The 21,681-nt window shown below is 37.6% G+C and overlaps 1 protein-coding gene across 1 annotated transcript; it reads right to left on the reverse strand.

The window, feature by feature from the left end:
* Positions 1-983: 983 nt before the first annotated feature.
* On the reverse strand, positions 984-20,877 carry LOC131739971 (V-type proton ATPase subunit G 3-like). The gene is made up of 4 exons (XM_059034154.1): positions 20,792-20,877; positions 19,415-19,439; positions 11,091-11,303; positions 984-1,115 (listed from the first exon to the last, which is right to left on the reverse strand). Exons 1-4 carry the CDS (start codon positions 20,875-20,877, stop codon positions 984-986), a joined length of 456 nt encoding a protein of 151 aa, XP_058890137.1.
* Positions 20,878-21,681: the final 804 nt, after the last annotated feature.

A 21,681-nucleotide genomic window follows, 5' to 3' on the forward strand; every position in this document is an offset into this window, starting at 1 on the left:
AAAAAGGTGATTTAATGACAGTTTTTAATGTCTATATCCCACTCTATCAATTACTGCAGACATATAAACCACCAACCAGAAACTCATAACCACATACACTAGTACCACCTGCAGGACATTTAACTCATTACAGGGTACACTTTTTACACATACTGTAACATAAGCAGGCACACAGTTCTTATTATACAGAGTGCATTTAAAACACATTCATTGTTTTTGCAAGAAGACATCAACATTTAAAAGTAAAGTCTTAAAATAAGCAGAAACCAGTTTATTTATTTCAAAGACTATATTTTTCTCAGTCTGAAGTACATACAATTCACAATCTCTTATACATACACAGGGAGGTGCTACAGTATTGAAGGGCAAAAAAAAAAGTGGTATTACCACTATTTTTGGTCAGATGCTGTCTGTCAAGGAGGCCTCTGCTGATTTCAAGCCTGAGTCAGGAGTAAGGAGCTATCTACAAATTACCAATTCAAGAAAGAAAGGGTGGAATATGGCATTTAAAATATTGTAAAAACCAATAGACATAGCCAGGATTCCTAATGAGACTTCTGCCTGCAACTCTACAATGTTCTAGGTAGGAGAATCAACAAACAGTACAAATATATGCTAGAATGTTTTTTGAAGCTTGTAATTTTAAATTGTAAAGGCTTATCATACTTTTATTATGACAGACTGTTGGGTAAGAAAGCTGTTTAAATTCTTATAATTTTGGTAGCAACATTTATATTTGTTATATATTCACTAACCAATGCCCCTCTATAATGTAACTCAAACCTAATTGAATTTTACACTTTTGTCTGTCATTCAGGCTCTATTTTTTCTTGACTAAGAAAAAGCAATTTAGAAATGGATCATCATTACATGGCACATTTAAAAGAAAGAGGAATTAAAAAACAATTTTTCAACATGTTTTGTTGAGGCCAGCAGGAAAAAAATTCTACCAGAGATGATGAAGATTTAAACATCTTGAACGCTTACAGTTTGATACAGAGTACAATTATTTTTATCCTTGATAGAATCTCAGCCTTGATTCCACAAGCCAAGTCAATTAGTTGCTTCAGAACGCTCTCTTTGTTTTGGTTGAAGTCACTGTTGATGGTCTGGATCTTGTTTTATGTTTGCTCAACCACCTAGAGAGAAAATTTACCTTGAGATCCCATTATCTGCAAGGATAAAAAATAAAAGGTTACGTTAACTGTAAATATCTATACTCTGTCGACAGACTCGTGTTTACAGCAGTTTGTGAAGCTTGGGAAATTATTGTTGTATGTGTATGATGACAAGAAAAAAAGCCTAGATATTAGAACAAGAAGGTTTACAAATGAGAGGAGGCCATTCAGTCCATCTTGCTTGTTTGGTCATTAGTAGAGTGTTGATCCCAGATTCATGGGGCGGAGCAAGGCAACCTGCTGTAATGTTAAAATACATAAAATTAGTAACATATAGAACATATAAGAGAGAGGCTCCGTCCTTCGAAGGCCCTACGCATATAAAAAGGGGGGTTCCGTCATTGAGGAGACCCGACAAATATGAAGGGGGTCACTGTCTCTGAGATGATCCAACAAACAAGGAGGGGGTTCTGCCGATTGGGGCCCTCACATAATTAGAGGCATCAGAACCTGAAAGAGAAGACAAGGGGTCATGCATGCTAAAGGAGGGGTTTGGCCGGGGGTCCCCTCTGGCTCACGGAGAACCCTCCTCTATGAGGTAAATGAAGCAACACTTAACACAGGGTTGGAGAAAGTGGAATCACTAACCCCCCAAAGAATGGACCCCCGACTCCCCGCTGAAGACGTTTATGGGAAGAAAAAAGAGAACCGCCAATGCATATAAAAAAAGAGAGAAAACATTTAACACAAAAAGAAAGAAAACGCTTAACGTGACACAGGGGTTAGGAACTGTACCCTGCTGACTATGTGAAGACCCTCTGCACAGTGGAAAGGAAAAACCCCCTTTCATTTTATTTTATTTTATTTTTTTAGGAGGAAACCTTTGGTGGCCCAGGCGGATAGGTCGTCCCCACTCCAGACATAGTAGCAATGGACTTATGGGCAGATGCTATTTCGGCTGGTGAAGAATGAATGTAAGCTTCGACAGCTGATGAGGTCCAGCGTCCCACATTTTTTATTAGATGCTGGTTAATATTTGCTCCTGCTGAAGAAGTGGCTGCACCGATTCTGATTGAAAGAGGAGTGTAGAATTGCAGGGGAGGACCTGATCTGGAAATCAAAGTGGAGAGCGGAGAAGAAAACCAGTGTCTTGAGACAAAGGACCTGCTTGCATTGATGAATAGGGGGTCGGAAGGAGATTTGGGTTTACGTTCTGTAATGTATTTCAGCATGGAAGCATATAGGCATAGAGGAGAGTCCGTTTTTGAAAGTTGAATACATTGTCCTTGCCGAAGCTGATCTGTTTTTGAAATGCGTAGAAAGAGAATAAAATGGGAATCCAAAATATGTGTAAAGTCACTGCAGTGAATACCCAGAGTAGGAAAACTGGAAATAGAAGGGACTGTATACTCATAGCATCTCAAAAATCCAAAAAATGCAGATGCATAGTGCTTCCATTGTTAGATCATCAGTTAGAAAAAAACAGCCTTGTTGGAGAATTGAAATCATGTTGCCAAGAATGTGCACAGAGAATGTGCCGATGAGTGGAAGATGCAGCTGGAGAACTCTTAGAAATTCCTCGCAGGAGGAGACGAATGGCTGGGATTGATAGTATGGTTGGAGAAGAAATAGACATCAAGCGAAATTGGTGTTGAATTCCTGACAAATAGGATTTAATTGTAACTGGTGCCAGATGTAGAGAATCCTTTGTATGAACTATAAAAGCCATGATCCAATTCTGGTTAAAAGGAGTAGGATTGATCCTGTTTTGGGAGCAGAAGGTTACATAACAAGCCCAACCTGTAGAGTACGAGGATCTAGTAGAAGGGGCAAGAGCTGAAGCCATGTAATCTTATGCTGAATAAAGTAGCTTATTGATAGTTGGATTCAGTTGAAAATCAGCTGGTTGAACTGAGAAGTTGCTGCTGGAGATGGCAGAGCTGTAGGAATCAAGCTGTGGAATTTGGATATCTGTAAACGAGAGAGAGCATCAGCTGCATTATTAAATACGCCCAGTAGATGGCGAACTTGTATTAGAAAATTGTTGGATACGGAAATCTATACTAACTACCGCAGTGACTGCAAGCTGGGAGGGCAACTGGAACGGCCTTTATTTATGAAATGCACTGTAGCTATGTTATCGCAGTAGAATAATATCGGTTTCTTAGACCAGAGAACCCCATAGCTTGGATGATGCAACTATTGGGTAAATTTCGAGAAGAGCTGTGGATTTTAAATGTAGAGATAGATTTTCAATTTCCTGGGGTCATATACTGGAAAACCATTAATTGTTTAAAAGACCTCCGAATCCGAGAGATGATGCGTCTGTAAACAAAGCCATGTTGTGCGGTGCTGAGATGAAATCGTCATAAAACGTGGGCAAGCCATTCCAGTGCTGAATAAGAGCAGACCACATTTTAATATCTTTCCTAGCTTCTGATGAAATATTTATGTAGGAGTCCAAGTTTTTTGCTGTTGATGCAAGAGCAAGTAATCGAGATATAAATGTCCTCCCTTGGATAATAATACGAATTGCAAAGTTGAAGTGACCCAGCAATGAAAGCAGTGCGCGTTTTCTGATTGTTTTACTGATCTGAAAGTTTTGGATAAGAAAACGAATGTGATTGAGTTTGGACTCTGGGAGGCTGGCTTCGAATTTTTCCATGTCCAGTATGATTCCGAGACATTCCAGAGAATGAAAGGGGACGATTGTTTTTTCCTCTGAGAGCAGGACACCAACTTCTAAAAATAAACTCTTAAGATTAGCAATTGCGTCTGCTGGCGGATCTGATGGAGGGGAGATCAACAGAAAGTCATCAAGCAGGTAGAGCAGAAATGGAACATGGTAGGTATTGAGAAGGATCCAGCATAATGCTTCTGACAGGGTGTCAAATATCTCTGGGCTGCTGTGGCAGCCGAAAGTTAATTGAGTGGCAAAGTAAAACTTTCCTTCCCAGCATATACCAAACAGATGGCGAAGAGAAAGATGGATTGGCATTACTTTAAATGCATCTAATGTATCAGCTTTTGCTAGCCAAGAACCATTGACCTGCTAATTTAATTGAGTGAATTGCATCTGAAATAGTGATATAATGAAGAGAAAATTGATCTTGAGGAATAAGTGAGTTGATGCTGCTGATGCTTGAACCCCGTGGTGCTGATAAATCAATTATAAGATGCTTTTTGCCTGACATTTTCTGATTGCAATGGCAATGAGATTAATTCTGTAGACTGGAAAAGGAGGAGCTAAAAATGGGCCGACTCCAGAGCCTTTTTTACTTTCTTTTTCAATGAGAGATTGAACTGACTGATTGAACTGAATGAAGATTTTTGCTTTGAAAGGAGGAAGACTGGTAAAAACATTTTTTAATCTGTCAATTAAGTAATTGGTGAAATTTATGTCAGGAAGATTCTGTAATTATTTCCATAATGCCGGAATGTTTATGGGAGTAGTGACTTTGAGCATCGGAGAAAGTCACTTGCGATTTAAAGGGCAGATTGTGTTGGCGTGAGCATCTCCACTAGTACTGCACATGTGAATGAAATTACATTGCCTGTTTGAACAAAAACCAGTGATGAAGTTATTGCAAATTTGTCTTCCTCCTGCAAATCTGATTCTGCGCCCGTATTTGTCTTGTCTTGTGGATTGATCGGGAGGAGCTGAAGAATGTATAGGATTGGGAAATGAGGATCCATTTGAATAATGAGAGGTGGTACCAGATTCTGCTTTAGAAGTTGATGCTTAGGGCAGAGGGATGTTATATAACCCCATAGGAGGCTGTGTGGTCCAGTGGTTAAAGAAAAGGGCTTGTAACCAGGAGGTCCCCGGTTCAAATCTCACCTCAACCACGGACTCATTGTGTGACCCTGAGCAAGTCACTTAACCTCCTTGTGCTCCGTCTTTCGGGTGAGATGTAATTGTAAGTGACTCTGCAGCTGATGCATAGTTCACACACCCTAGTCTCTGTAAGTCGCCTTGGATAAAGGCGTCTGCTAAATAAACAAATAATAATGTTGAGTGACCTGTGGAAGCGAGGACCCCACATGCGTTAGCTCTGAGACTGCCAAAATCCTGTTAAACAAATCAGGATCAGGTTGTGCCCAACTGATGATGTGATTATCAGATGCCAATATAGCTGCTGCTTTTGCCGAGAAGGCTTTATGGTACTCGAACAACATATTACCTCCGTATCTGACAGAGAGTTCCACTATGTAATATTCGTAGGGGTCTAATTCAGCTCTGCGGTTAGGATATACTGAACATAGCACATCTCTAAATATGGAGAAAGCAAGGACGAATTCCCCCAATGTTAGGTTTTTAAGTAATCTGGGGTCTCTGGATTTTAATGTTACTGACAGATGTCTGCAATCCACTACTCTATGATCCAGGAATTCTGATGTCGCCATTAGTAATGAAACAAGATTAATGTCTTTACCTTCAATTATATTGCGCCGAATTTGCGGGGATATTGAATGATGCCTGGCTGTGGTTGAGGAGGCGGTGTTGAAGACGGGAGGATCTTCTGAAGGGACCAAAGTTAGAGCTGAACTGGAAGTAGCTGTCACTGCGACTGGAGCTATTACTGCAGGAATGGAGGAGAAAACTGAAAGAGCTGAAGTTTGCTTCTCTTGCTCAATGTTAGACACCCTTTTTAATCTAAATAACTCAGTTTGGGATTGACTGAGGATAATGTGTCGGCAAATGGCTGCATAAAAGTTTTAATCTCTTGAAAAATCAGGCAGTGCTCTTGTTGGATTGTTCTGGCTGGAGCAGCTTCCTGCTGTTTTGAAGTGCTAGCTGTCAGGATGTATTGCTCTGACACAGGCTGCCTTCTGTCTGGTTGGGGCTGCTGAACAGCTGAGCATAGCTGGGGAGCTTTTTCTACTGCTGAGAGCTGCAGTAGAGAATAAATAGTGATTCTAGTTTCTGTTTTTTTATAAGTTTATTCAGAGTCCCTTTATCTAATCTCCATTTGTTACCCCTGGTCCTTGTTTCTTTTTTCAGGTCGAAAAAGTCCCTTGGGTTGACAGAATTTTGAATGATCGAGTCAGATCGCTGCGTAGTCTTCAAGACTGAATAAATTCATTTTTTTAGCCTGTCTGCATATGACCTGCCTATTAAACCTAGGATAATTCTGGTCACTCTTCTTTGCACTCTTTCTAGAGCAGCAATATCCTTTTTGTAGCGAGGTGACCAGAACTGAACACAATATTCTAGATGAGGTCTTACTAATGCATTGCAAGTAGAGTATTATCCTGATGTAATGCTATATCACATAAACCAAGCCAATTAGAATTGAAATTTAGTCATATCAAATGAAAGAGAAACAAATAGATTTCCTTCTCCCTTCAAGACACCATCAGACTACAGCAGGTTTAAAAGCAGAACTGAATCGAATGGTTGTTAGCACTGCAGGTGTAACTTGCTGGTTCCAACAAACTTGTATGAAGGCATGTGTTTGGCACAAAAATGGAACAGGATGTCCTCAAACCACTGCCAATCATATGCATTTAAATTCCAAATGTAACAACTGCTGTCTAGATAGAAGAATAACCTAAGTGAATTGCACGATCACTGGAGATTAATGAAGTAATATGGAAATAACATGTAAAACACTTTGACACTTTTACAAATGAAATACTAAAAGTCTGCCAGTGGGATATTTCAGTTTTTTTTTCATGGATTTCATGGGGCAAGCCATGTCCCACTATGAAATGGTTTTCTAAAAACTATCTCAATATGGTCCCTTGGCAGCCATGTTGTTCTACAAGTCAAACAGAACTAATGGTGGATCTGGTAGACATTTGTAGTGTATGGATGGATCTTAATACAGGCACCCTCAAATTTTCAATCTAAAACCTGATTGGCATAGGAACTCTGCCCACACAAGCCCTTCTTGCATTCAGAAGTTAAAAAACACTATTTCCTTTGCTTTATGTCTACAATACATATAACATAAAGGCAAGAATGGTAGTAGTATAAAGAAAATGGGTTTGAAACTATTTTGGCACTCCTTTAAAGTGAACTATGAGTGGATCACCAAAAAACAAGTAGAAACGAACAAGAATGACAATCTAGATAAGTGTCACATTCACTTTAAACAGTCAGCTCTAAAAGACACATTGCTATGCATATGCTATCTGATCTTTTAAATGTGGTAAACTTTACACTGTCTTTTGATCTTTCAATACTATGGAAGAAATTATCAGTATGAACAATGACATCGAACACACACAATGGAACTGTCGCTTAGCCATGATATTCTTCATTTACAAGCAATTCTGAAGGATCTTCCTTTTAGAGAAATTAATTGAACTTAATTGCAATTTTCATTTGTGCTATCTGTTTAGCATTACTGCTTCAGAGTTTAATTATTTTTTTTGTACCGCAGAGCAATGGAGCAATGAAACCTGGATGCAGGCAGATCCACCAATGTCAATTGTAACATGTACTGTATGTGTTACTGTATTTATTGCTCAGTACTGAAAACTTAATCTTAATGATAAACCTCTTGTTTCCCATCACCCGGTGTCTCCATCTATTAGTTTTCATTGTGTTTTTTTTTCCCCACAGCGCTACACATTGTGGCCATTAAAGAACAGTTGCTTATTTTGAAATGGATTATTAGAAATCATTAAAGTTTTCATTTTGTTGGAGCGTTGAGGTTGTTCAATACATTGATGTATTATAGAAAAACCTTTCAAGAATGCCTTGCAGCACTTTCTTTAACCAATAATTCAATCATCTCATTCTGAATTGTTTTCCCGCAGTAGCGATCTGGAAAGAATGAGTCGCAAATTTTCCTTCAGTACTTTGTCGTATTTCCCAAGTAACTCCACTAAACCAAGGAAGTTTCCATTATTCACAGTGAAGAGCTTGTCAGATGAGCCTCAGAAAGTGTGATGATAGGTAAATGTGTTGGTTTTCCTGGCTATATATTATTTGTTTCCTTTAAGAAAAAAAGAGAAAATCATGTAACATTGGGATTCCAAGGTCAGGGGATAAAGCTAGCACTGTTGCATGATGGGAGGAGATGTTGTTTGGAAGGTGTGTTGCTGGGAGGTGTGGTTGAGCTGAGCAAGAGAAAGATGGAGAAAGAAAAAAAAGAAGTTTTGAAAATACAGCGGCTCGCTACTGAAGACAACAAGCTTAGCTGCGTTTTGTTTAGTTGTGCAAGTATAGCTGTTGGATGTTTTAAAATAGAGTAAAGAAAAATAAAGAACTATTTGAGTGAGCTGTGTTGCAGTGTTGTGGTGAGGACTGTGGCTGGAGCACGTGTGGAACCCGGGGAGATGTTTTGCTGCCGAATCTACATCTGGTTTGAGAAAATAAACTGTTTTTTTTTTTTTTATTCTTTTTTTATAGCTTTTTCCCCCCCAATACTGACAATTGCATTGACACCAAACTGTCTTAAAACTATTTCATGTTGATTTGGCATGTTTTTTGGCTTTTTTTTATTATTATTATTTGTTTATTTAGCAGACACCTTTATCCAAGGCGACTTACAGAAACTAGGGTGTGTGAACTATGCATCAGCTGCAGAGTCACTTACAAATACGTCTCACTCAAAAGACGGAGCACAAGGAGGTTAAGTGACTTGCTCAGGGTCACACAATGAGTCTGGCTGAGGTGGGATTTGAACCGGGGACCTTCTGGTAACAAGCCCATTTCTTACATTTCTTACACTGGCTTCCCAAGATGTATGTCCTACTCGAGTAAAAAAAAAATGAAGCATTCTTGTAAATTCCAATCCTGCTGGAATACAATTCTTAATCTTTACTTTAGTTTTTAATTGTTGCAGTCATATCTGATTAGAAGTTATCTTTCACTAAGTACAATAACACTAGTTTTTTTTATCCATCTTCAAGGATTTCAAGTTGCTTTGCATCCTGTGACACTGAACATTATTTCAGCTTCTGGGTTTTTAATTTTAAGATTTCTGTATTTTTATTTGCAGTGGTGAAGTTAGAAGAGACATTTCCACAGCTGAAAATTGAAGTAGACAGATTGAGAGATGAAATGATTGAGTTCCAGATAAGATATGCCCAAAAAGGGAAAGTAGACAGATTCTGGGGAGTTGTGGGAAAGCAAGCAAGATTTAAGCACTTGTCATCATTAATGAAGGCACTTCTTTGAATCTCTCACAGCAGTGCAAGCAGTGAGAGAAATGTCAGCATGGTTAGGAAGATTGTAACTGAGAACAGGATGAACCTGGATAACTCTACTGTATGCGCTCTACTGTCTTGCAAAATTAAATACCTTGAATCGGCACACAAATATTGTCCTTCTACAAAGTACTGGCTGCTGCCAAATCTGCAACCTATGCTTATAACCAAAGCCTCAAGGGTAGAGAGAATGTTTGAATTTGATGGCTATGAATTTTGGTTGCCTCTGATGTGACCCAAACCTGGGACAAACATATTTACTCTGTAATAAAAGTTAATTTTTTTTTTTTTTTTTTTCACAGTTATTTTAAACTATTCATTTTTTTCATAAAGTAAACATTATTTGAAAATAAAATAAAACTGCTCTGTTAATGGCAGCATAAACCTATTCATTCATTTAAAAAAACTATTTCAGACACCATGCAATATCTCCCTTATTTTGATAACTTAATGTTGACATGTATGTTAAAACTAATAGAAATAATCTACTTCAATTTGTTCCTATGCACAGATGCACTTTACTTCCTTTTCTTTCATTTCTCCTGCTTATTTGGACAAACGTGCTGGAACTCTTGCGCAACATTAATTATTGTTTTGTTGGTTTACAGTTTATGTAATTGTAAACCATGCTCTATTATTGCAATGCATTGTAATTGGTTAGTTATGCTATATAGTTTTCTTTTATATGCATAGCGTAAATGGGCCTTCGACGCTAGTTTTTGTTGAATATTGTAAGTTGAGAATAGTGGCAGTAGTGTTAATTAAGGACAAATCATAAACAATATAGCATAATGAAGGGTCTTTCCTAAATCATGATTAATTGATCACTTGGAATTTTGAAATTGAGATGCTGCTTGTGATTTAAATTGTCAGTTTGAGACAAATCATTAGATAGCTGTGTTATTTATTTGTTTATTTAATTGATGATTAACTAATCTCTTATGCTATCTATTTAACTAAAACTTATTATGTGCAGTATATTTAATTAGCTATTTATGTGCAATATGTAATGAGTTTATTAACTGTGCATATATATTATATATATATATATACTGTATATATATATATATAATATATATAATATATATATATATACAGTGTGTATATATATATATATATATATATATATATATATATATATATATATATATATATATATATATATATATATTAGTTACTGTTAATTGTGCAATATATTTATTTATTTATTGGGCGCAATATAACCAATTAATAGTATGATTGGTCAAGTGATGTAATTAACTACAGTATATTTTAATTAACTTGTTTGTGCAACTCAGTCGCTAACCAAGAGGTCTGCTTGTTAACTGTAGAGCGCAATAAATGCTTGAGGACTATATGGTTCTTCTCTAGCTGTTTTTTCCTCCTCTGTCCTGTTTATTTTTTCAGTTACAAACAGTTATTATTATTCCCTGGTCATATCTTGGGTATAGTGGTGTCACATATAGACAAGTGAATTACTATGTCCTAGTAGTGGATTGGTGACAATTAAACATGGTAGATTATGCATTTGCCTGGCACTCCAGATAGCCAATCATTACAAAAGCCAGGTTATTTTTAGAGAGAGAGCATTATTGTCATGAGCTTCTGTAAATCGTTTTCCCAGTGCTTTGTCTCTTGTTTAATGACATGCTGAAGCTCCATATCAGAAACAGAAAACCTTATCAATTGACTCAGAGTAAAGCAGCCAGGGCTGCTTCAGAACTTCGCCATTTACAAGCTTTCTGTTAAAAAAGCAATAGAAAAATGACGATTCTGCTCATCCAGAAGAAAATCTAACTCCTTTACTTTTGGAGGACTGTTGGTCACTAGCAGATCTCGAATTTTGGGTGTTAGAGTGGGCCATAAAGCAGGATCAGAAAGTGCATCACTAACACCTGTAATGGGAATCGCCTCATCTCCATCACTAGTAGTGGCACTCGCAGAGGCATCGTCATTATTCCTGTCTGGATGAAGATGTTCTGTTATCGTCTGGGTCTCTTTGTTTCTCATGCGATATATCTGGAAAGTTGCATTGTGGATTATCATTTTCACCTGATATCTCAGCTGTGACCGTCTCTCTACTGCACAGTTGGTCATTTACAGATTTTAAGTATTTTTTTCATTGTGTCTGCATCTTTCTTCATTGCAAGTCATTAAGTCAGCTTTTTGTTTCCTGTTCTGCGCCCCTGACATCTTCTTCTTAGGTAAGTGCGACATTTTGTTTCCTGTTATTATGTAGCAGAGGCCTGCTAATGTAATGTAGGCTAATGTTGTCTGCAACTGTGATAATATCATAAACTCTTGACTTCTGGTTTATTCTGAGCAAGAACGAGGCTATTTTTTCTATTAAGAATAACTGTAGCTCCCTCTAGAGGAAAAAAAATACTTAAGGGATGATTGCTTATTCGGACGTTATCGCACATGCTATTATACGGGCATCAGTAAGTTACACTGAACTCTTTGAAAAGTCTTTTTTTTTTGTTTATTTGTATTTTTAACTCATGGTGCGGCACCCACAAACCGCGGTGCCCTGGATGACTGCCCACGTTGTCTACCCCTAAGGCCGGCCATGATTGTAAAAATAACATTTAGTTCAGCAAAAGCCAAAGATCGGTGGAATAGTACATTGGTTTGGACATTGGAAATGTTTGAGCAAACAAAAGTGTTGTGTTAAGCTTAGAATTAAGAATTTCCTTGTTCTCTTTATATAGAGACAGCAGTGTGTGTATTTTGTGATCTGTAATTTTTTTTCTTGACATTTTTGCTTATAGAATGCAAAGACCAACACGTGAAACTATGGCAATTTCCCTTCTCTGCTGAGCCTCGTCGCAACACGGTCGTTAATATGCCACAGATGCTTTTGCTTTGGTGCTATTGGCGTGGAATTTACTTTTAAGTCAGGCTTAAGTTGGAAGTAGTAACGACAGCATTTTCAAAACAATTTGAAAACGAAAATGCAACCGTATTTAAAGGGACATCCAAAAACATCCAAAATTAGCTGTTAGATTGCATGTTTTAGGTGTACAGGGAGGAAATTAATCAGGAACTCTCTGAAACTACATTTGTTGCTGTGCAAATGGTTGTAGTACTGCATTACCTGCTGCCCAACAATGAGATGAAAGAAAGATTTTTGGAATTTGCAACAGTCCCTATATGATGGGGACAGTCCCGATTTCCTAGCAAATGTCCCTTGTCCCGATGCATAGGAAAAAATCATTTATTCTGCACAGTAGTTAGTGAAAACCACACGCTGTGCTCTTCATGCGGGTGACACATCTGCTGATCACTAACAAAGGTAAGAACGCTTCATTATGTCTATTTTTACTGGCATCATGCTCATGTCGTGTTGAGCTGGGGGGATACGTCTATTATATGATAATGAGTGTTTTTTGTGTATGACTCCTCCCATGTGTATGATGCCTATGCCCGAAGCCCCCCCCCCCCCCCCCCCCCCCCCGGAGAGAAGCATCCCGCTGAACAGTTTCCAAATTTTGGCAAGTATGAATTTGTTGAAATTAATAGTAAAACTGCAGAAGGTCTATCCAATACTGTAAAATAGGTTTTGGAGCCACTGAAATTGCATGACAAACTGATCACTCATACCTACGACGGTACTGCAGTAATGAGTGGAAATATATGTGGAGTACAAACTCTGATGAAAGAGGTCTACCCCTACGCACATTTTGTTCATTGCTACGTTCATCAAATGAACTTCATACTTCAGCAACTTTGCTCAGGGAGAAATGCAGAACTGAATGTATTTTTTGTAGATCTCACCGAAAAGAACTTCTGCTCTGGCAGAAGTAACAAATAAACTAATATGTTTTTCTTATTTAAACATTTATGTTATTCAAGAATGTTTACTTTCATAAAAAAAAAAAAGTGCCACCAAATGTATTAATATAACAAAAAAAAATTGCTAACGTTGCCTGGAAGCATTTGTTTTCTTTACTTGTGTGGCAAAACTTCCATGAAGAGAACCAAACTGTGTGTGTGTGTCTCTGAATATAGAATTCACACAGTTCAATAAAATAAACCACCCACCCTTCTATTAAAAGTTAACTCTCTTCTATTTATGCTACTACCCTTTTTTACAATAGCAACGCCATGGGAACAGATAGATATATACGAGGGTGCTGAGCACCTGTTTTTGTTCCCCATGCAGTGCAAAGGCTGCAGTGTAGTACTCTTTATTGTAGTTTAAAATAAAGCAGCAACATGGTGTTTAGGCTATACTAAATGTTTACCATATGGTTGCGTTTTTTGTTGTTTTCTTTTATTTAATTTACATTTAAGTTCCACTTTTCTACAGTAATTTTAGAGTGAGCTAGCGTTTTATTTTTATTTTACAAACACTATTTGTGTTTTATGTTCAAAAACGACCATGATGTAAGTTAAAAGCCTAAGCATATTGTTTAAAATCAATATTATTATTATTATTATTTATTTCTTAGCAGACGCCCTTATCCAGGGCGACTTACAATTGTTACAAGATATCACATTATACATTATTTCACATTATACAGATATCACATTATTTTACATACAATTACCCATTTATACAGTTGGATTTTTACTGGAGCAATCTAGGTAAAGTACCTTGCTCAAGGGTACAACAGCAGTGTCCCCCACTGGGGATTGAACCCACAACCCTCCGGTCAAGAGTCCAGAGCCCTAACCACTACTCCACACTGCTTCCAATACTTTCTGTAACTACTACTCCACACTGCTTCCAATACTACTCCACACTGCTTCCAATACTTTCTGTAACTTCCAAATGTACGCAGTGCTCACACAGATCATGTTTTCGCCTCAAGCAAACAGTTCAGTGCTGCTTCCTGCTTTATTGGGTCACGGACGATAATTATGATTATTGATAATTTTTCAACGCAATAAAATTCTCTGCAAAAAAATTATCGTGATTATCGATTTTGGTGATTATTGTTCCAACCCTACAGTAGAGAACAAAATACCTTCACTGTTTGTTAAACAAGCCGGATCCAATGCGGCCTTCTGCAGTACACAGCCTGTTTGTTCTCAAACTGACGTCACCGGCAGCAGTTGCCAGATTGCGTTGTTTTTTGGTATTTTAGAAAGGTATTATAATGTACAATATTTATATGTTGTCAGAAAAAAAATATTTTACATACTACTTACACTTTAAACAAGGGTTATTTATCATGTTTATAAACATAAAGATACTTATCCTGATTTTAGGTTTTTTGCTGGTAACTTTGGTTGGTAAGTAAAGACAGTAAAAGCAGGATGCTCTGGTTTTAAACAAAAAAATGTGTACGTTTATTAATAAAGCTGTTAATAATGATAAATTAATTTAAACAATCTGGTCATTTAAGGCAGTATCAAGATCAAAATAAATAAAGGAGTCACAATCTATGAAACGGTGTTGTCCTCCAGTTCCAAACCAACACTGAATTGTGAATCTTCTTTTCATACAAGTGTGTGTGCAGGACTCTCCAATTACCTTAGATGAATTGGAAACAATAGTCAAGCAGATGAGAACCACTACCTGTTCCCGAGACCCAATTCCTACTACACTCTCAAAAGATATTTTTTAATACTGTTAGCAACCACATTTTAAAAACTGTAAATAGCTCACTTTCGACAGGCACAGTTCCACTGGCACTTAAGGTAGCTGTGGTAAAACCAGTACTTAAAAAAACACAACCTGGCTCCTCAAGTCCTTACTAACTATAGGCCAATTTCAAATCTACCTTTTTTAGACAATTTTAGAAAGAGTAGTTGCAACCCAACTAGATAGATATATCACTCTAAATGGAGTCATGGAGAAATTCCAGTCTGGATTCTGTAGGGCTCATGGCCCCGAAACAGCCCTTGTAAAAGTTGTTAATGACCTGCTCTTAAAGTTTTGCTCTGACTTGGGCTCTCCTTCAGTATGAGTTCTCTTAGATCTAAGTGCCGCATTCAACACTATAGACCACTCCATTCTACTTAAGCGCCTTGAATACACTGTGGGACTGTCTGAATGTTCTTTCGTGGTTTAAGTCCTATCTAGCAGACAGATTCCAGTTTGTCTCTTATGGGGAGGACACATCTGAAAGGTCTGATGCCCTATATGGGTCCCACAGGGCTCTATCTTGGGTCCACTGTTCTCACTATATCTGCTTCCTCAGGGTGACGTTATCCGTAGACATGGGGTGAATTACCATTGTTATGCGGACGACACACAGCTTTATTTGTCCGTAAAGCCAGGATATACTTGAGCTGGTGGGCTACGTACAGCTTGTCTAGCAGATATTAAGTGCTGGATGATTCAGAATTTTCTGTTGCTGAACTCAGAAAAACAGAAGTTATGTTAGTGGGTTCCAAAAAACAAATGATGTGGTATTACAAAAGCCTGAGCTTAGTAACTTCTATTCAGGTCTTAGATCAGATATAAAGAACTGTTACTTTTGACCCCACTCTGTTATTTGAGAAACATATTAGAGAAGTTACTAAAGTTTCCGACTATCATTTGCAAAATATTGCAAACATTAGACAAATAATTTACATATGTGATGCTGAAAGACTTATATATGCATTTGTATCATCCAGAATTGGATTACTGTAATGCACTCCTCTCTGGTATCCCAAAAAGTGTGCTATTTCGACTCCAGCTTGTCCAAAACACCGCCGCTAGGATCCTAACTAAAACTAGCAAAAGGGAACACATTACCCCTGTTCTGGCTTCTTTACATTGACTACCGTGGAGTTTAGAATTGATTTTAAGATTTTGCTGCTAACCTATAAAACCCAGAATGGCTTGGCACCTGTTTATTTACAAGAGTTACTCACCCCATGTGGGTGAGTAAAATTAAAAGGTGTGGAAAGGCTTCCTCACACAGAGCATCACAGTTATGAAATGCCCTTCCTACCTTTGTTAGGGAGGCAGGGACTGTTACAGCTTTTAAATCTAGACTTAAGTCTTACTTCTATACATTGGCTGTTCTATCCTAGTGTGCCTTTACAGTCTTTTTAAACATTGTTGTGCTTTTTGGATTGTATTTGATTATGGATTGTTGTTGCTGTACAGCGCCTTGAGATGCCTTTGGTGTGAATGGCACGTTATAAATAACATTTTATTTCATTTTATTTTATTTTTGTGAGGGAGTGGGGGTGGAGTAGACTATCCACCCTCCTTGTTTCTCAGATGCAGATTATTCTGCCCCATAATTGGCGTACAAACTGTCTTCTGATCACAAATCTTTAAAAAAAATGAGAAGGATTGCAGTGGTGGGAAAACAAAGTTAGATTTTTTTTGTCAGTATCACTGTCATCCTCAGATTCTCTGTCAGTTTGGCAATGTGTAGAGTTTTCACAGCTCTGTCAACACTTGCAGAGTTCTATACAATCCAGTTTATTGTTGATGCAGGAGCAACGGATTCCATTACATTTCCCTGAACAGCCGCAGTTAACAAGCTCCAGGAGGGCATTTGGAGCAGGCAAGATATCTATCAAATTGAAAGTGAAATCCCCTTCAGCCACAGGCCACCCATTTTCCAACAGGGTCTGGTATAGTTGGTTTGGCTTCCAGTGCATGTCTCCATTTGGCAGCCTGGTAGTTTGCCTTTGTATGTGCTTCTTTAATGCAGCGCTGCATGGTGGTAACTGGTTGCTCTGAAGATTTCTGCTGCAGAAGAGTTTGTAACGGCACTCATTAACATCTCTTGCTTTACCATACAAGGAACAGACAAAGGCTCACAAGACTTGAGTAGCTCTTTGCTTATAAAACTGCTGCCCCAGTTTGCTCATTGACTAACAATGTCCTGCATTGTTGACAATTAAGTCAAAGGAGAGTTGTGTCTGATGTCGTATGCTAAGATTTGCTTTACAATTTAAATCCAAAAAAAATCAAATAATGAAATTGCACACTGTAAATTTTAAAGTAGTTTTAAAAATGTTTACAGTATGCATATTAAATGCTGAAGAAAGGTAAAAACGCATGCACCAATCAGCAGCTACATTCACATCTGTTTCATCCAATGGAAGCACCGAAAGTTTTTTTGCTCTTGTTTGATTGGGTGATTCAGATGACTCTGTCCAACCCATCACTCTCCCCGAAATAAATAAATAAATAAATTGATGCCTGACGGTTGACTCGAGGAGGGGTGAGGATTGACTCAAAGAGGGGTGACGACTGACTTGAGGAGGGGTGAGGATTGACTCGAAGAGGGGTGAGAACTGAGGATGTCCTAAAATGGACACTGTACACGTGATCAATAAATCCGGTTTTCTATTAATACTTTTTTTTTTTAAAATAAAATAATAATAAAAAGGTACAGTTGAATCCACTCTCTTGCAAGGCGTGTTTGTAACTGGTGAATAAGCGACTGCTGATCTTCAGAATTTCTTGAAGGTAAATCTATGTAATAAATACAATATTATGTGTTTGGAGAGAGTCAGGATGCTTTATTATTATGGCAAGGCAATCGATAAGGAATATCAATATTATCATTTCTTTATTGCATTAGTGCAGGATCAGTACAGTTTTAAAAAAAAAATTCTGGACTTTTCTGTTGATTAGGAAAGGGAGAGCACAAGAGACAGGGAAAGGAAGATTTACATAAAACAAAAAAACAGTAACAACCTCGTACCAGTGGGAGGGAGACTCGGTGAACGCAGCAGCTAACTACATCGAGAGCAGCAACTTCTCAAACTATAATAATAATATTAAGGCAAGACCAAAACGGCTGTAAAAAAAGATATTGTTGGATTTTTTCAAGTTGAAAATAAGCAAATTGAGGTTTTTATTGTAAGACTGGAGTTTTGTACAGTATTTCAAAGTAATATTACAGTTAAAATGTAAGGCTGTAATTAATGCACACCCCATAAGTTAGTATTAATAAAGATTAATTGATTGATTGATAAAGTATGTACTGTATTTATTGGAAATGCATTTTATTCACCCAAAATACATCTTATGCACAGTGTATGGAGAGTAAATTACTCAATGACACAAAACCTTAGCTGGAGTGCTGTATATTGATCGATACATAGATAGATAGATCTATCTGTCTCAAAATAGGGCACATACTGGGATTATCCACATTTTTAGAGCACATCGATTATGGTTGTACAGTATAATTTGCACATTTACCAAGGTACATATTATTACCATGGTGGCTTTGGAAAATAAGGCTCTATCTCCAAGAGGCCTACATTTTGGCTCCATAGTAAATTCATTTTTTTGGTTTCTTAAAGTATGTAGGGAAGGGAGGGCTTTATATTTTAGTCTCAGACCTGCAAAAAACATAAAAATCTAAATGTAATAACATGCATATTACACCCCACTTGTATGTCTCCAAAAATGAGTGTAAAAAAATAAAAAAATAAATAAACCTTCTGTACTGTTTCTGCTTTAATTATCATGAAGGCGGCCTCATAGCCAAAGTCGTATTTTTACTGCATGTCTACCTCACGACAGAAACCAGGATTATTCTGGTTAAAATATAAAAATAGTGATATACATGTGTCACGGATAGCTTGTGGTGGTGACGTCAGACCAGGAAGACAGACACAAATACTGCGGATGACTGGTGAATGAATGAGCTGCGGTGCTTTTATTAAAAAAACTGAAACCAACTAAACAAACAGGGACAAACACTCGACAAACAAAGTACTGTGCTGGTCCTCCAGCAGAAAGTAGCAATTGCTATTATTTTAATTATTTTTCTCCTATTTTTTATTATTTTAATTATTTTTCTCATTCTTTTTCCCTGAACAAGCAACCCCGAGTGAGTGCTTCGTGCCTCTATATATACACAGGTGTGCCGAGATCCAGTTACTAATTAAACATTCACTTGAATCTCGGCATGTGAAATAATTTATGCAATCCCGTGCTCACATACTATTACATACTTTATCTGCACGTGAAGTGATTGTGCAGTCCCCATGCCTAAATACAACTATATATTTTAAATCACTCATGCTACACACACCCATTTATATCCTGTGCACCAATACATATACACCAACATTAACACACCACACGCAACATATGAACATAAAATACACACAGGGGCGGGGCACACTGCCACAACATGCTTCAAAAAAATTTTTTTTGTAGTAATGCCAAGTGTGTTCAGCTCAAAGATATAACACAAAGTGCTCACCAGGGGATAGTTTAGATCATTATACCTATTCATCAAGCAATGCATAAAAAAACCTGTCCCTAATGCACCTATAAAAAGATATATAGAGGAATGTATGATACAGTAGTATTGTGTAACGTGTGAAGATGAACATGAACATGAACAGTATAATTAAACTTGGTAAAATGTATCTTGAAAAGGATACTGCATTATGCATTATGTTGATATATAGTGTGAGCTTTTAGCCCTGTTTGTGGTGATTTCCCGGCAGACCAGAAACAGAAGTGTTGTTCAGCCTTTTGGCCATGTGATTTTATTGGATGACAGGAAGTACACAGTAAACAAAATAAAAATAGTCCATATATTTCTGGGTTCAGAAATGTTTTGCTTTAACTCACAGTTCGTTTATTTTCTTTTTCAGGTGTTCAAGTCGTACAGGTAAGTTACTGGAATATTCCAGAGCATCCCCTCATGGGCGTCAGCGTGTCTTTCGGCTTTGTTTACTATTGCAGCATTTACACTCCCTCGCTGCTAAAATATAACTCTTAATACACTTCATTACAAAAAATACACAAATACTTTTGTGGAGGTGGTACATACCCATATATCTCAGCGTTCCAACTCAAAGTTCCAGAGTTTTCTTTGTTCTCCACACAACACAACACAACACAACACAACACAACACAACACAACACAACACAACACAACACAACACAACAGGTTTCACCATGCCAAACCACCCACCTTTGTTCCACTGACTTCCTCCTTTTATCCCCAGGTTACCCCGCCCTTTACTCTAGCCAGCGCTAAGGATCCTGGGGCAGCAGTGTGGAGTAGTGGTTAGGGCTTGGACTCTTGACTGGAGGGTTGTGGGTTCAATCCCTGGTAGGGGACACTGCTGCTGTACCCTTGAGCAAGGTGCTTTACCTAGATTGCTCCAGTAAAAACCCAACTGTATAAATGGGTAATTGTATGTAAAAATAATGTGTAAAAAAAAAATGTAATTGTATGTAAAAATAATGTGAAATCTTGTAACAATTGTAAGTCGCCCTGGATAAGGGCGTCTGCTAAGAAATAAATAATAATAATAATAAATAATAATAATTGTATTTCTTATGTGTCGACCATTTTCTTAAAGGGCCGGTAGCTAATTTATCACAATATATATATATATATATATATATAATATCCAAGATGAAAATAGCCCCTATTAAAATACCTTTCCTGCATTGTGTTTCCTGGATTACTTCCTGATTTACGCAAGATATTTGAAGCCCATCAGTTTTTCTAGTGCACAACTTATTTATTTGGTTACTTTTGCTGATCATACTAACAAATGATGTTATAAACCAAGTAAATACATTTTTAAATAATCTCCATGAATCTCATCTCAGTCACTTATGTTTTTTAGCTTCATCGAGCTTTTCCTTGGCCTTTTTCTCTGCCTGTATAAGATGATGGATTCCATGGGATTGGCTGGTCATTATTTGGCTAATGCTCTCGCACTCACACAGACAATGTAGTGGGGCTTTTATAGCACTGCAGACCTTGTTAAATTGGGTGTGTTCAACAAACACCATACACAAACCAGTTTGAGCTCATCCACCTGAGGCATTTGGTACTAAAATGAAGGTGGGGCAGCACACCAGACCTTCAGACCACTAGGTTCATTCATGCTGCTGCTTTGGTGCAGTGCTTGCACTATATTTGGAATGAACTGGTATTTTACAACCTAAACTGAACTTTTCTTTGTAACCTGTTTTTCCTACTGCTTGACCCTGTCACCTTTTACCAAGATTCTCAAGTAGACACACTGATAAAGACATAGAGCAAAACCTTTTTCAATGTAATTGTTGGTTTAATCAGTGGTATGTAATAGAGAACATGTCTTTTGCTTTTTAGTAAAGAAATCTGAGTTCATTTCAATATGAATTCATCTTTTGTTGTCAAAGTCGTATCCACTAGTGTCAGAAAGATCTTTGCCCAGGGGTCATATTTAAGTGTGGCTCTCCAGTTATAGAGCAGATTGGTGTCACTACAGTCATAATGTGAAAAAGGGTTTTGTGGTAGCTTTGTGGCAACCCGCTTTAGCCTAAACCACTAAATACATTTTAAGCTATCAGAATAACACAGTATGTTAGCTACATTCAACCACAATGTCCGGGTGTGTATTTTTTTGTTACATTTTTTGTACTTGATGATTGGCTTATACTCTCCAAGACACAGTGGGCCCTTGGCTTAAAACTTTAAAACACCTCGCCTCTGAAAAAAAAAAATTAAATAAAATC

Source organism: Acipenser ruthenus, chromosome 12 (genome assembly GCF_902713425.1).
Source record: "Acipenser ruthenus chromosome 12, fAciRut3.2 maternal haplotype, whole genome shotgun sequence".
Classification (NCBI taxonomy): domain Eukaryota; kingdom Metazoa; phylum Chordata; class Actinopteri; order Acipenseriformes; family Acipenseridae; genus Acipenser; species Acipenser ruthenus.

What these genes read in the sequence shown, in the direction of transcription:
- LOC131739971 (XM_059034154.1), bottom strand. Translation starts at nt 20,877, where the DNA reads ATGACCAGCCAATCCCATGGAATCCATCATCTTATACAGGCAGAGAAA. An exon ending in ATGATCTAAACTATCCCCTG is followed by an intron (nt 11,304 to 19,414) that starts GTGAGCACTTTG and finishes GCAACTTTCCAG; the next exon opens with ATATATCGCATGAGAAACAA. An exon ending in TGACCAACAGTCCTCCAAAA is followed by an intron (nt 1,116 to 11,090) that starts GTAAAGGAGTTA and finishes ACATAAAACAAG; the next exon opens with ATCCAGACCATCAACAGTGA.